Source organism: Trachypithecus francoisi, unplaced genomic scaffold (genome assembly GCF_009764315.1).
Source record: "Trachypithecus francoisi isolate TF-2019V2 unplaced genomic scaffold, Tfra_2.0 Lachesis_group21, whole genome shotgun sequence".
NCBI classification, from domain to species: Eukaryota; Metazoa; Chordata; class Mammalia; order Primates; family Cercopithecidae; genus Trachypithecus; species Trachypithecus francoisi.
Genome location: NW_022681467.1, coordinates 23579045 through 23594246, shown reverse-complemented (window position 1 = coordinate 23594246; position 15202 = coordinate 23579045). Strand labels below are relative to the sequence as shown.

Here is a 15202-nt window from a genome sequence, read left to right as displayed (position 1 = left end):
GTTAACAGAGATGTGGCCCAAGAGGTTCCCCACTTCTTTTTTTTTTTTTTTTTTTTTTTTGAGACGGAGTCTCGCTCTATCGCCCAGGCTGGAGTGCAGTGGCCGGATCTCAGCTCACTGCAAGCTCCGCCTCCCGGGTTTACGCCATTCTCCTGCCTCAGCCTCCCGAGTAGCTGGGACTACAGGCGCCCGCCACCTCGCCCGGCTAGTTTTTTGTATTTTTTAGTAGAGACGGGGTTTCACGGTGTTAGCCAGGATGGTCTCGATCTCCTGACCTCGTGATCCACCTGTCTTGGCCTCCCAAAGTGCTGGAATTACAGGCTTGAGCCACCACGCCCAGCCGAGGTTCCCCACTTCTAATTTGAGTGGGGGCAGAAGAAGAGAAAGACCTTATCTAGGTCTTGGGAGCAGGGCTTACAGGGCACAAAGGAACAGAGTAAATGTGCAACAGGCTATTTTCTTGAATGAATGGATTCATAATAAGAATAGGACTTCACCAGCTTCCAAGGGACCCTCCCCACCTCTCAGATACATTCTGAGGCCTAAATTTCACGTGCTCATCTAGGATCCCAGGCCAGGCCTTCTGCCACACCAAGCCACACCAAGTCACACCAAGCTCAGCAGTACTCACAGGCCTTTAATCTATAACTGCCTGGCCACACTCTGTCACTTCCCCAGGATGGTGGGGAGGGATGAAGATGTACAGCCAGGTAGGCCACACCAACTCTGAGTCCAAGAGGGAAGGACTAGGGTCAGGCTGGGGCTTGGGCAGGGGGCTCCCGGCCCCAGGCGATGAGGGAGTTGCTGGCTTGGGCAAGCTCGGCGATGGACACCCGGCCCCGCTGTCGGATGAAGTTGGCCACGGCGGCCAATTCCTCTGGGGTTATGTAGATGAACTTGCCCCGGTCGTCAATCACACCTGTGGGGACATGCAGGTTGTGGGGCTGAGGTCTCGTGGGCATTCCCCATCTGGCCTGAGAATGCCCACCTACTCCTTCACAGCTGGCTCAGGGCCCTTCAGGCCTCCTGCCTGCCTGGCCTTTCCTGGCTGCATCCAGTCCTGCTAAGAGAGTCGAATCAGGCTGCCCTGTCTGTCCTCTCCCACTGCCACCATCTCCAGGCCCTGGCACGTCCTCCTTGTAACTGCATCCAACTACTCAAAGCCCCTCGTTGCATACCCCTCCCCTGATCTTGGGTGGTCATCCTGCCTCTGCAGCACATCCCTGCAGCCCCTGTGGCTAGACACTCTCCAAGGCCAGGTCTGCAGTGATTGGCTCTTATCCTCTCACCTGTTATAGTCCCCTCAGCCAGCAGGTCCTGGATGCGATTTATGGTGTCCTATGAGGAGAACAATTCTCAGAGTAGAGATAGGCACCAATGTCCCCAGAAAAAGCACTGAAACCTCCCTCCCACTACAGCCAAATCTCTTTATGTCCCTCTCATGCCAGCCCCTAAATGTGACTCTGTGCTTTGCCTTTGGAAGGGCCCTGGGTAGAAGGGGCTCTGGTCTTGGGCCCTGCAAGACCCCCAAAAGAGGATCTCTCCTGTTAGAAGCAGGGCAGTGGTAATGTTTGCAACAAAGGCTGGTGCAGTCTGTGCAAGAGAGTTGTCAAGGTAACTGATTTGGGCTGCTTTGGTCACAGGGGCTGGCAGAGTGATGGGGTTTGGATTTTTTTTTTTTGTTTCCTGCCTGTTCTTCCATCCATTAAAAATGCAGGATTCCTAGGGTGCCAGGAGACTTCTGTGCACTACTCACTCTTGGTTGGGGACAGGGTAGAGGGTGCATCAAGACTCTGTCTTTAGGGCAGGTCCTCTCTGCTAGTCACACAGACCCCTGGCCACACTGCACACAGCAGGCCACGTTCCAGGGCTTACCTGAGTACGCAGGCCCACCTGGGAAGCCAGGTCTTCCAAGAGCACAACCTTGGACTGCTACAAAAAGAAAGAGGAAAAGAGAGAGAGGTTGAGCTTGGGCAAATCCCCCTAGGCATGGGCACCCTCCAGGTTCGCATTCTGATCTGATCTGGGTGGCTGGATAAACACTGTACACACTCCTGTGGGACAGCCTTGCTCCCCTGACATACACATACACACACACACACACACATACACACACACTCCCTCTCTCTCTCTCTCACAACCACCCATTGACAGAGACCCGCACAATCATAAACCCTCTCATTCCCCTTCTTGCAAGGAAGGAATCTACTCAAAACAACCACCTGCCTCACGGGCCCTGTCCTGGACTCTGAGACACGCATGAGTGGAATCAGAGCACAGCTGCCACCATCCTCTGCATCCAGCCATCTCTTTTTAACATCATGGACAAGTTGAAGGGGACGCACCATAGGGAGGAAGGAGGCGGTGAGAGTCACCAAAAGCTATTTTAAATAACTGTCACCAGGACTTATGTTTGCTGAGGACTTACTAGAACAAGGCCCTGAAAAGGTATGAGGGACACATGCTGAACAAGCCATAGCCCCCGCCCTGGAGCTCGCAGTCTGGCTGGTGAGACAGGTGAGTACATGGACAAGAAGGAGATAAAGGCCCGAGCAAGCCAAGGTCTCTCAGTAGAGGCCGTGGGGACCCACTCCTGCCTTGCCTTTGCTTGCCGCCCCACTGGCCTGGTCCCCCACAACCTGACACACCTGCACTTTTTATCCATCCTCTTCATACCATCTGAGGCACTGAGCCCACCCTTCAAATCACTGTCACTAACACCGCTGAGTGCTTTCCAGCACAGCCGTGTTCCACGCTCCAAGTGCTTCCCCACATCCTCAGTAGAAACCTGAGCTCCCAAGGGTGCGGCGAAGGGTCCACTGCTGTGTCCACACAGGCACCTGCCCCCACTACCCCAACAGACAGCACAAGACTTGAGAAAAGGCAGTTCTTTTGCATTTCTATGAATCCTCTACCTCAAATGAGCTGGGGGAGGACTGATATGGTGACACCTCCCTGACTGCAGATAGCATGTGACTTGTTTGAAATGCCAAGCTGTATTTGCAAGCAGGAAGGCAAGCGAGAGGCAGTTGGGCCAGGATGGGCAAGGACAAGGTGACATGGTCAGCTGGCCTCTACCTACAAAACAGGGATCAGGCAGTGGGCTCTCAGTGACAGTGTGGTGCAAGAACATGAAGTCACCCCAGGTGCTCCCCAATGACCTGGGCTGAGGTGCTGCTGGGGCCAAAACACGTTTGATAAAACAAGCTAGGTGTGGAGGCACACAACTGCAGTCTCAGCTACTCGGGAGGCGGGAAGATCACCTGAGCCCAGCCATGGTCAGACAGGAGAATGGAAAAAGACCGAGTGAACCCTACACCTCTCATAAACAATGCTGGGTGCAGGCATGTTCCTCCAGTTCTGAAATCTTAAGGCAAAAAGGCCCATCCCTTTGGAGCAAGGAGGAGAGCAGACAGACTGAATTTCAGAAGTCCTCCTTTTCTTTGCAAGATAGCAGCTCTAGAAGAATTAGCTAGCACAGGCTGGAAAAACTTTTTTTTTTTTTTTTTTTTTTTGAGATGGAGTTTCACTCTGTTGCCTAGGCTGGAGTGCAGTGGCACCATCTTGCCTCACTGCAATCTCCACCTCCTGGGTTCAAGTGATTCTCCTGCCTCAGCCTCCTGAGTAGCTGGGACTACAGGTGTGCACCACCATGCCTGGCTAATTTTTGTATTTTTAGCAGAGATGGGGTTTCAACATGTTGCCCAGGCTAGTCTCAAACTCCTAACCTCAAGTGATCCGCCCGCCTAGGCCTCCCAAAGTGCTGGGATTGCAGGCGTAAGCCACTGTGCCCAGACAAGCTGGAAAAACTTCTAAGCTCCAAAAGAGTTTGGAGAACTCCCAGAGAATGGTACCTCCAGGGAGCCACCAAAAGTGAGGGCAAGAACTGGGGACCTTTCTTCTGGTTTCTGCAGAGTAAAGGGAGATGCTGAAGCTGACCCCCTCCTCTAATTCCACCTGGGAAGGCTTCCAGGGAAGGGGCTTCAGGACCATCTTACTGCCTACTGGGTAGGCGGGGACAAGTTCCAAACAGCAGCAGGCAAGTGTGAGAGATATTCTGCCTGGTCGCAGCCCCTAATCAAGTGTGCCAGGGTAGAGAAAGGGCTCCATGAGAGGGGAGTGCACACAGCCTGAGCAGACAGGACCCTGTCAAAGCTGCCAGCATTTCCCCCACTTAGGAACCCCAGACTCAAGGCTATGAGCCCAGTCCCTCACTGCTGGCAGGTGTCTAAACCCTGCTCTCTTTCAGGAGAGGTGGCGGGAGGATTATGCAAGCCCTGGGTCCTTGGCAGCCCCTAGTAGCACCCCCACCACCGCCCCCGCTCCCTCTGCACTCCTTCCCTCAGCCGCCTCTGCACCTCTGAGTTGCACTTGAAAACCTCTCCCCTCATGGCATCCTTCGTGGGAGAGAAGTTGCTTAGCAGCAAAGCAAAGTAGGATGTGCTTATGCAACCTGGAGCAGCATCGAGGCGGCCTGCGCAGTGGCTGCAGACAGAAGGGGACACACTGCCACCCCACCCTAGACTCCAAAGGAAACACCATCCTGTTTCCTCTGAAAGACCCAAGTTCCCAGTCAGGAGCACGTGGCAGAGGATGCTTGTTTCAACTCAGCGGAGCCTCAGTGTGACAGAACTGACAGAAAACACATGTGAAGAGACTTGAAAACACACTGACTCACTGAGCGTGGGGTCTGAAGAGCAGGGAAACTGTCAAACTGAGTGTGAGGAAGTGATCAAAGGCTTGCACCTCCCACACAGACCCAGGTCCTTCTCCACCTTCGGGGTCGGAGCGGGGAGAAATGCTCCTGGCCAGGACCCTGCAGCTCTGCCCCTCTAGGACCCCCTGCCCACTCTTGCATGAGCCTGAATGCACTGCCTGCAGCCCCCGCTGGAGGCATCCAACCGGCACACACCAGGCAGGAAGCTGACATTCAGGCTCTGTTCCATGGCTGCTTACCTTGATGTAGTTGATGAACTCTGTCAGGAAGCTCTGGGACTAGAGAAGCAGAGAAATCAGGATGAGCACCCCCTAGCAAGGCCACAGGGTTCTGTACCCATCCACCCAAGCACCACCTGCTCACTTGAGGGCCACCTGCCTGCAGCCTGCCTTGGGCCCGCCCGACCACCTGCATGTACCACTTGCCTACACAAGCAGCAGAGCCTTCCAGGGTAAGGGTTTCGGAGGCACCAGCCTCTGCTGAGGACAAGGCCTCTGGCCGCTAAACCCTGCTGGTACTGACACCCACCCACCTCTCACTGCCTGGCCAGGAGCATCTGGGATGGGGTGGCTAGCCTTGGGTCTGGCACAGGCTGCACTGATGGGAGCAGAGAGGGGCTTCCCAGGGGCAGCACGCCCACCTGTTCCTCAGTCATGGTCTCTCCCACGCCTTCCTCCTCCACCACAAAGGCCTCCTTCAGTTTCAGGTACTCCTCATGCTCCCGCTGGGCCTGCTCCTCGCGGGCCTTCCTCTCCTCCTCCTCCTGTGGACACAGGAGGCAAAAGTCAGGAATCGGGGGCAGGTGCCCACCCCATCCCTGTTCCGGTTGCTGCTACCCCTGCAGGACACCAGCGCATACAGCCCAGCGTTTTCTCAGAGACAGAGCTCCTTCAAGACCCCCATTCCTCCATCCCCCAAGCTGAACAATGGGCCGAGGCCCCTCTTGTCATCAGTTGCATCATCACCTGGACAAATGCTGCTCAGCCCCTGCTCCAGCCCTCCATGCTCAGGGGATCTTAGCAAAAATCTGTTGAAAACCCCACCATGACCCCACTCTACAATACCCTCCAATCACCTGCCCCATCCTCTCCTTGTGTAACTCATTAAGCATACCCCGTCATGTCCAAACCTCATGAGCAAATGTGAACCCTGCATTTCCTCACCACCCACTCACCCAGTCAGCCCACTACAGTCTGGCTTCTGTGTTCCCAGTTCTACGAAACAACTCCTGACCCATGCCCTCCACTCACCAAACTCAAGGGACAACCTTCAGGTCTCATATGCCTGTCCTCTCAGTGATCCTTCTTTCCTCCCTTGGCTTCCAGATCCCACCCTCTCCTGGATTTCCTCCTGCTCCTTGGGCCATTCTTCCCGCCTCTTTCATCATTCAGCCCTGCCTCTTCTCTCTCCTCCACATTCTCTGGGCCACCTCGCCCATGCCCAAAGCATCAACCCCTTCCTTGCCAGTGACTACCACACTTGTATCCCCACCCGAATCTCTTCTCCCAAACACACAATGGTCCATGTGACACACCTACTGGGCCATCTCACAGGCAGCAGACAGACCCTAGGACCTACTCTTCTTGCTTAGACCTCCTCCGGGGTCCCTGGCTCGGTGAATCAACACAGCCAACTGGTCAGAAATGAGGTCCTATTGACCAGTTCTTTCTCGAACTTCCAGGAAACTCCCCGGTCTGTCTATGTTGCTCCATCACCACTACCGCCTGGTACAACAGCCTCCCTCAACCCAACACATTTTCCAGAGCACTCAGAAAAATTTTCTTCAAACGGAAAGCTAAAGCTGGGGCAAGTAATATACAAGATGAGTCTGGGGCATCTTGCAGTGCCAGAAACTAAGTACTCAAAAAACAAAACGACGAGTGTGTGTTAAAGGTACACAGGAGCCAAATGAAATGGCTCCCAGTGGTCAAAGCTGGAACAATCTGAACAACACAATAAATAACATGTTGCCGGGCGCTGTGGCTCACGCCTCTAATCCCAACACTTTCGGAGCCTGAGGCGGGCGGATCACAAGGTCAGGAGATCCGGACCATCCTGGCTAACATGGTGAAACCTCATCTCTACTAAAAATACAAAAAAATTAGCCAGGCATGGCGGGTGCCTGTAGTCCCAGCTAATCGGGAGGCTGAGGAAGGAGAATGGCGTGAACCTGGGAGGCGGAGCTTCCAGTGGGCTGAGATCGCACCACTGCACTCCAGCCTGGGCGACAGAGCAAGACTCCGTCTCAAAAAAAATAAATAAAATAAAGTAAAATAAAATAAATTAATAAATAACATGTTACTGGATTACAACATAAAGTACAAAATAAATACTCATGAGTCTATACAGATATAAAAAAATGGCTGGTCAGGCACGGTGGCTTATGCTGGTAATCCCAACACTTTGGGAGGCTGAGGCGGGCGGATCACCTGAAGTCAGGAGTTCAAGACAATCCTGGCCAACATGGTGAAACCCCGTCTCTACTAAAAATACAAACATTAGCTGGGTGTGGTGGCAGGTGCCTGTAATCCCAGCTACTCAGGAGGCTGAGACAGGAGAATCGCTTGAACCTGGGAAGCAGACGTTGCAGTGAGCCCAGATTTAGCCATTGCACTGTAGCCTGGGTGACAGAGTGAGACTCCATCTCAGGAAAAAAAAAAAAGTCTGCATTAATATGTAATGAATAGGGAAGAAGAGACATATCTCCTGTAAGAGATTTCCAAATAATTTATGTAAGAACTCCAACTCCCCAACCTTTAAGTGTGGGCTGTGCACAGTGACTTCTTTCCAAAGAAATATGGGAAGAGGGGAAAAAAGCAGTCACATTACAGTGGAGAAAGCTGGCAAACAAAACCGCAGCCAGGCGACCAAGGTTAACAACATTAGGGATAAGTGAAGGGGATAACCTGCGTGCTTAGTATGTTGCATTGAAGATGGAACTTCACTTATTGTCTTCTTCAGTCAGATCCACAACCCCAGTCTAACCATGAGAAAAACAACCAAACTCAAATTAAGGGACCTTCTACAAACTACTTGCCCAGGACTCCTCAAAATTGTTAAGGCTGGGCACAGTGGCTCACACCTGTAATCCCAGCACTTTGGGAGGCCAAGGGAAGAGGATTGCTTGAGTCTAGGAGTTCAAAAGCAGTCTGGGAAACACGGTGAAACCCAATCTCCACACACACACACACAAAATTAGCCAGGCATGGTGGTGCACACCTATAGTCCCAGATACTCGTGAGGAGGGGGATCCAAGGTGGGAGGATTGCTTGAGCCTGGAAGTCAGAGGTTGCAGTGAGCCAAGATCGTGCCACTGCACTCCAGCCTGGGCAATAGAGCAAGACTTGCCCTAATCAATCAATAAACAAAAATCTGAATAATGTTAGAGTTACTAATAATGTGTCAATATTAGTTGTGAGGAATGTATTAAAGTGAGGTAAGATGTTAAGGATAAGGGAAACTGGTTATAGGGGAGAAGAGCCAGAATATTTAAGGTACATTAAGTGGGACAAATATTCAGAAAGGAAAACACCCTCTCTGCTAATTCCTCCCCCATGCTGTATTCTGGCTTATCAGCCACAGCACCCACATCCAGGATCCTGGGACAACAGACCAGTCAGAGGTCACAGGTCTTCCCAGCTAGGGCAGCCCTGGCTCTAACCCTACGTACCCGACGTTTTTTTTTTTTTTTTTTGAGACGGAGTCTTGCTCTGTCGCCCGGGCTGGAGTGCAGTGGCCGGATCTCAGCTCACTGCAAGCTCCGCCTCCCGAGCTTCTCCGCCATTCTCCTGCCTCAGCCTCCCGAGTAGCTGGGACTACAGGCGCCCGCCACCTCGCCCGGCTAGTTTTTTTTTTGTATTTTTTAGTAGAGACGGGGTTTCACCGTGTTCGCCAGGATGGTCTCGATCTCCTGACCTCGTGATTCGCCCGTCTCGGCCTCCCACAGTGCTGGGATTACAGGCTTGAGCCACCGCGCCCGGCCTTACCCGACGTTTTTATGCTGTTCCCTTTTTTGGAAACCTGGTTCTCAGAACAAAGGAAGCATCTGGCAAACAAATGTTCATTAGTCACCTTTACTGCAGTGGTCCCCATTCCCTGAGCACCTCCTCTATGCCAGGCCCTCAATGCAGCCACCATCTCTTACAATGATCTTTAACGGCCTCAAGGCCTTCAGCATCCAGACTCCCATCACCTCTCTGCCATCTTTTCCTCCTCTCCTGACTTTCTTTGCCCAGCTGCCCTGCCCGCCTCGCGTTCCTCACATGCTCTCTGAAAGTTCAATAGTCATGTGCACAAGAATCCTCACTCCAGGCTCTGCTTTTCAGCAGCTGCTTTTCCAAGCTGTGCTGGAACCTAGGGACCAAATAAACCAGAACCTGCCCTTGTGCCAGATCTATGGCCCACCTTCTATGTTGGAGGTGCCAAGGAGCTGCATAAGAAGCAAGGCTGCCTGGTCAAGGGAAAGAAGTCAGGGTCGGGGCTGGCCTCACCTTCTGCTCCTCCTCTAGGCGAAGCCGCTCCTCCTCCTTCTTCCACTCAGCTTCGCGCTGGGACTCGAGTCGTTTCCGCTCCTCACGTTCAGCCTCCTCTGCCTGGAGAGAGGTCTTCATAGGGGCACATCCCTCACCCCCAGCTAGAGTGTGCCCACCTCCCAGACAGACTAGGGAAGGCAATGCCTGGGCCAGGGCACAGACCCAGGCGGCAGGAGACAGAGTCAGGGAAGCAGCAAGCACCAGCCCAGCAGGCAAGGAGCCCTGAGTCTGCCTTAGGGGAAAAGGAAGGCAGGGCCCTTTCCCACTTCCCAGAGCTGCATCCCATCCCTCTGGCTTGCCTCACGCTGGGCCTTTCGCGCTTGTTTCTCCTCCAGCTTCCGCAGTTTCTTAGCTCCAATTTTCCCTGACACGTGAGTTTCCGCTGACTTCTCGATGTCTTCTTCCTCCTGGGCTGGGTATGGTCAAAGAAAGACAGTTCAGGTTCTGACCAGAGAGGACTGACGATGATGGATCCCCAATCCCTCGTCCCTCTCCTAATGGGGGGGTCCCCTTCCACCCATCTGCAAATGTCACTAACCCAGCTCTGCCCTCCAGAGGCATCTGCCATAAGCGCATGTGTGTGTGCGGGTGCATGAATATGTAGGGATGGAAGAATGGTGAGGGGCCCACAGGGCAAGGGAAAAGATGAGAACTTTGGGCCGGGCGCGGTGGCTCACGCCTGTCATCCCAGCACTTTGGGAGGTCGAGGCAGGTGGATCACGAGGTCAGGAGATGGAGACCATCCTGGCAATCGTGGTGAAACTCCATCTCTATCAAAAATACAAAAACAGGGCCGGGCGCGGTGGCTCACGCCTGTCATCCCAGCACTTTGGGAGGCTGAGACGGGCGGATCACGAGGTCAGGAGATTGACACCATCCTGGATAACACGGTGAAACCCCGTCTCTACTAAAAACACAAAAAATTAGCCAGGCATGGTGGCGGGCGCCTGTAGTCCCAGGTACTCGGGAGGCTGACGCAGGAGAATGGCGTGAACCCGGGAGACGGACCTTGCAGTGAGCCGAGATCACGCTACTGCACTCCAGCCAGGGTGACAGAGCGAGACTCTGTCCCAAAAAAAAAAAAAAAAGATGAGAACTTTAGATATTGCACAGTCATAAAAAGGGAGGTATCAGGTTAAAATATGCAAGTGTCTCGGGGTCGCAGATAGGGCTGCCTGGATATTTAAGGTACTGTGGCTGATGAGCCAGAATACAGCATGGGGGAGGCATTAGCAGAGAGGGTTTTTGTTTGTTTGTTTCTTTGGTTTGTTTTTGTTTTTGTTTTTTTTGAGACAGTGTCTCGCTCTGTCACCTAGGCTGGAGTGCAGCGGCGCGATCTCGGCTCACTGCAAGCTCCACCTCCCGGGTTCACACCATTCTCCTGCCTCAGTCTCCTGAGTAGCTGGGACTACAAGCACCCGCCACCACGCTCGGCTAATTTTTTTTTTTTGCATTTTTGGTAGAGATGGGGTTTCACTGTGTTAGCCAGGATGGTCTCGATCTCCTGACCTCGTGATCCGCCTGTCTCGGCTGGGATTACAGGGATGAGCCACTGCGCCTGGCCCAAGAAGGGTTTTTTTTTTTTGAGACAGAGTCTCGCTCTGTCGCCCAGGCTGGAGCGCAGTGGCCGGATCTCGGCTCACTGCAAGCTCCGCCTCCCGGGTTTACGCCATTCTCCTGCCTCAGCCTCCCGAGTAGCTGGGACTACAGGCGCCTGTCACCTCGCCCGGCTAATTTTTTGTATTTTTTAGTAGAGATAGGGTTTCACCATGTTAGCCAGGATGGTCTCGATCTCCTGACCTCATGATCCGCCCGTCTTGGCCTCCCAAAGTGCTGGGATTACAGGCTTGAGCCACCGCGCCCGGCCAAGAAGAGTTTTTTTATCTTTGAATACTGGTCCCACCTAATGTACCTTAAATATCCTGGCTAATGAACTCCAGAGTTCTCTGGTTTCTGTCCCTGGTGCCAAACCCCCAGAGAAGGGAAGTCCTATGGGGAAATTTATCCTGCCTCAAATCTGAAATCCTCCTCACCACAGTCAGGACTTGCTGAGGATTCTGGGCTTAGTCCCTGGCTAGGATTATCCCTTTGCCCACCAAAGCCTGGCTGAAAAGACAGTCCCAACACCATGACCACCTCAGGGCCAGCTGCAAGTTAAAGACTCACTGACGCCTGTGCAGCAAGGGTCTCTGAACCCAAGTCTGAGCCAAAAGGTAGGCAAAGTAAGGGCCTCTTTGTGAGCTAAAGGGATAATCCCCAAGGGTACAAGGCAAAAGCCTCAAATGCCCCCAGTTTCTGAGAAAGACCCAGATGCCCCCTCCTCAGGCTCAAGCCAGCTGTCCAAAACTGGAGAAGACAATCGTGAGTGCTCTCCTGGTCTCCCGGAAGCAGGGATATGGAGACCTCTGTGTCAACAGAATGTCTCCATCTTTAAACTGTTTTCCTGGGGTTGTGGGTGACCCCACTCCAGACACTCTGCCTCTAGGGTGAAATCCTCAGGGAATGAGTGTGCCCATAACAGGAAGGGTGCGAGGATAGAAGGGGTGAATTGAGGAACATTCTGAATCAATCTGAAGACCCTTGCCCTCTGCTTGGACACTGAGAGCCAAGATGAAGGAAGAGGGGGTTGACCCAGTGGAACAAATGCCAGGTCCCAAGTCTCCCCCTACTCTACCGTGTGGCTCCCAGACGTCCCTCCTACCCTGAGGCTTCATACCCTACTCCCCCACTTAGTTTTGGGGGCCCCTTTATCTCCCCCTCCAACCCAGACCCTCTCCCCACCAGGCTAGGCTCCTCTCACCTAGGATGACAGCTTCCTGCTCATTCTCATCTGCTTCTGCCCAGGCCACCCGCTGGGCTCGACGCTGGGCCTGTAGGCGGCTGCCCAGGTCCCTCCGGCGCCGAGGCCTGCCTTCAGCTCTCGGCTCCTCAGGTTGCAGGGGCCCAGGCTGGGCCACCCGGCCTGCTCCTGCCAGCTCCTCATTGTGCAGTGACTCTTGGCTGGCTGTAGGGAAGACAGAAATGACAATGCTGCCTGGAAGCCCAGCCCGGCCCATGGCAGGAGGAGCGACAGCCTGGAAGCCTCACCTCCTCTGCTCAGTAGTCTGCTGCCCACAGCACAAAGGACCGACTTCTCAGTCTGACTGGCAAGGCCTTTTCCACCAGGCCCACAGCTTGGTCCCAGGCAGTGGCTCAGCCCTTCCCTTGGGCCTGTATGAATACTCTTCTCTCCTCTCCCAGCTCCACCTTTCCAGCTGGCCTGTCAGGAGTCCCCTATCCTGATGTCCCCAGCTCTCATTGAGTACCCCCTGCAGGAATCCATTGATTTCTCGCCTAACACCACCTGTGGTTTTATCTGGCTCCCCAACCAGAGAGTTCACTTCCCGGCGGTAGCCGAGCCTCCCCCTGGAAGACCCACTAGCTCTCCGCCTTTCCTTAGCGTGGTCCTCCCGCACCTGGGAGCGCGCAGGTGCTCAGAGGCAGCTTGTGGGCCCAGGGAGCAGGAAGACACACAAACCCGCCCGCTGACCAGAAATGGGGGGAAAGAGGGAGGATGGGTGTATCTGTTCTGTGTCCTGGCGAATGACATGGCCTTTTGATCGGGGAGCAGATTAGGGAGGGAGCGTGGGCGCTCTCTTTGGCGGGAAAGGATAGAGCTTCAGGAGTTTCCTGGAGCCGTCTCGCCCTTCTCCAGCTCGTAGGGGGCAGGCAGAAAACATTCAGATGCCCCCTTCCTGGCACCTGCTCTGGAGCCAGGCTGGGAGGAATGGGAAACCCCTGCAGCCACCTTAACAGGCGCAGAGGAAAAGGGCCCAGACGGTGACGGATGGGAGTGGGCGCCGGCCAGGGCCTGAGGCCTTTGGAGGTATGGAGTTCCCGGGAATGAAGAGAGGGATGAGGCCAGACTCTGGCTTGGGGTCGAGAGAAAGGGGTAGCAGCGCGGCCACAGGTTCCAGGCAGGGCACTACGGACGTCCCAGCGGGCCCACGACGCGCGCGCATGGATGCGCATGCGCCCCGCCCGCCCAGATGCGCACGCGCAGGAGCCGCGGCGCGACGGTCCACAAAGGCTCAGGCCAGAAAACCCGGTACCACCAGCCCTGGCGCAGCGGCATCTCCTACCTGATGCCGCCCGGCCCCGGCTGCGAGTCAGGAAGAGGATAAAGCCGACTAGCAGAGCCGCCGCTACCAAGTACCACACGGGCGCCACCATGACGAGGCCCTCTGTGCAGAACAACTGCGTCCACCCTAAGGCCGGAATCTCCTAGGCCCCGCCCCCATGCCCCAGTCTAGACTCCGCCCACTATTCGGAGCCCCGCCCAGCCGCACTTCACAGAGAGGCTTTAATGTAAAACATTAAAATGAGTTTGGGGGGCGTAAAAAAACTCATAATGTTAAGAGGAAATTATTGCAGATGGTATGTCCAGTAGAAAACATCTATGTATGTTTTTTTTGAAACGGAGTCTCTGTGGCCCCGGCTGGAGTGCGGTGGCGCAATCTTGGCTCACTGCAACCTCCACCTCCCGGGTTCAAGCGATTCTCCTGCCTCAGCCTCCCGAGTAGCTGGGACTACAGGCGCCCGCCACCACGCCTGGTTAATTTTTGTATTTTTAGTAGAGATGCGGTTTCACCATTTGGCCAGACTGGTCTCGAACTCCTGACCTTGTCATCCACCCACCTTGGCCTCCCAAAGTGCTGGGATTACAGGCGTGAGCCACCGCGCCCGGACTCTGTTTTAAAATCACTAAATTTTAGTGATTTAAAATCCCACATAGTGTTTATGGAAACAACCTTGGAAAAAGTACGAAGAGGCTTGGGACTGATGCATACCAACTTCAGGACAGCGATTGCCTATAGGAGGAGGGAAGCGGGTTGGGGTTAAGCCCTGAGCTTTAGCTATATCTGTGACATTGAATTTCTTTTTCTTCCTTCCTCCCTCCCTCCCTCCTCCCTCCCTCCCTCCCTCCCTCCCTCCTTCCTTCCTTCCTTCCTTCCTTCCTTCCTTCCTTCCTTCCTTCCTTCCTTCCTTCCGGAAGGGGAGGGGAGGGCAGTACTGGAATTTATGAAGCTTTTTGTATGCATGATAACAGTAGTAAAAATTTCAGGAGCCAGACACAGAGGCTCGTCTGTTAACCCAATACTTTGGGAAGTCTAGGTTGGGGGATCCCTTGAGCCTAGGAGTTGAAGACCAGCCTGGGCAACATGATGAAACCCTGTCTCTATAAAACAAAATACAAAAATTAGCCAGGTGTGGTGGCATGCACCTGTAATTCCAGCTACTTGGGAGGATGAGGTGGGAAGATCACCTGAGCCCAGGGAGGTCGAGGCTGCAGTGAGCCATGATCATGCCACTGCACTCCAGCCTGGGTGATAGAGTGAGACCCCATCTCAGAAAAATAAAAAATAAAATAAATAAAAATAAAAATAAATTCAGGACCATTGAACAACAGTGAGAAAGGGGTTTGAAAAAATATGGGCCAGGCGAGGTGACTCTCGCCTGTAATTCTAGCACTTTGGGAGGCTGAGGCAGGCGGATCACTTCAGGTCAAGAGTTCAAAACCAGCCTATCCGACATGATGAAATCCCATCTCTACTAAAAATACAAACAATTAGCGGGGCATGGTGGCACACGCCTGTAATCTCAGCTACTTGGGAGGCTGAGGCAGGAGAATCACTTGAACCCAGGAGGCGGAGGTTGCAGTGAGCCAAGATTGCACACTGCACTCCAGCCTTGGCAACAGAGCGAGACTCCGTCTCAAAAAAAAAAAAAGGAGAAACAAAAAAACCAGGTTCCTTATATGAGGATTTCCATCAAATGAATGTTTCTGCAGCTTCTGGAGTTCTGCTTAAAATGTGTTTCTCTAATTTGCCTTTTTTGTTTTTTGACTTGTACCACCTCTTGAGACACAGAAGCAGCTTCATCTGGCCTGGGATCTGAAGAGAAACTGCTTCTC

At 53.6% G+C, this 15202-nt stretch overlaps 1 protein-coding gene across 1 annotated transcript; it reads right to left on the bottom strand.

Annotated features, from left to right (window-relative positions):
- Nucleotides 1–460: 460 nt before the first annotated feature.
- Nucleotides 461–13544, bottom strand: DDRGK1 (DDRGK domain containing 1). The gene is made up of 9 exons (XM_033185823.1): nucleotides 13371–13544; nucleotides 12050–12253; nucleotides 9549–9661; nucleotides 9208–9309; nucleotides 5358–5480; nucleotides 4957–4995; nucleotides 1876–1932; nucleotides 1290–1338; nucleotides 461–919 (listed from the first exon to the last, which is right to left on the bottom strand). Exons 1-9 carry the CDS (start codon nucleotides 13459–13461, stop codon nucleotides 753–755), a joined length of 945 nt encoding a protein of 314 aa, XP_033041714.1. The 5' UTR covers nucleotides 13462–13544; the 3' UTR covers nucleotides 461–752.
- Between the last annotated feature and the right edge of the window lie 1658 nt (nucleotides 13545–15202).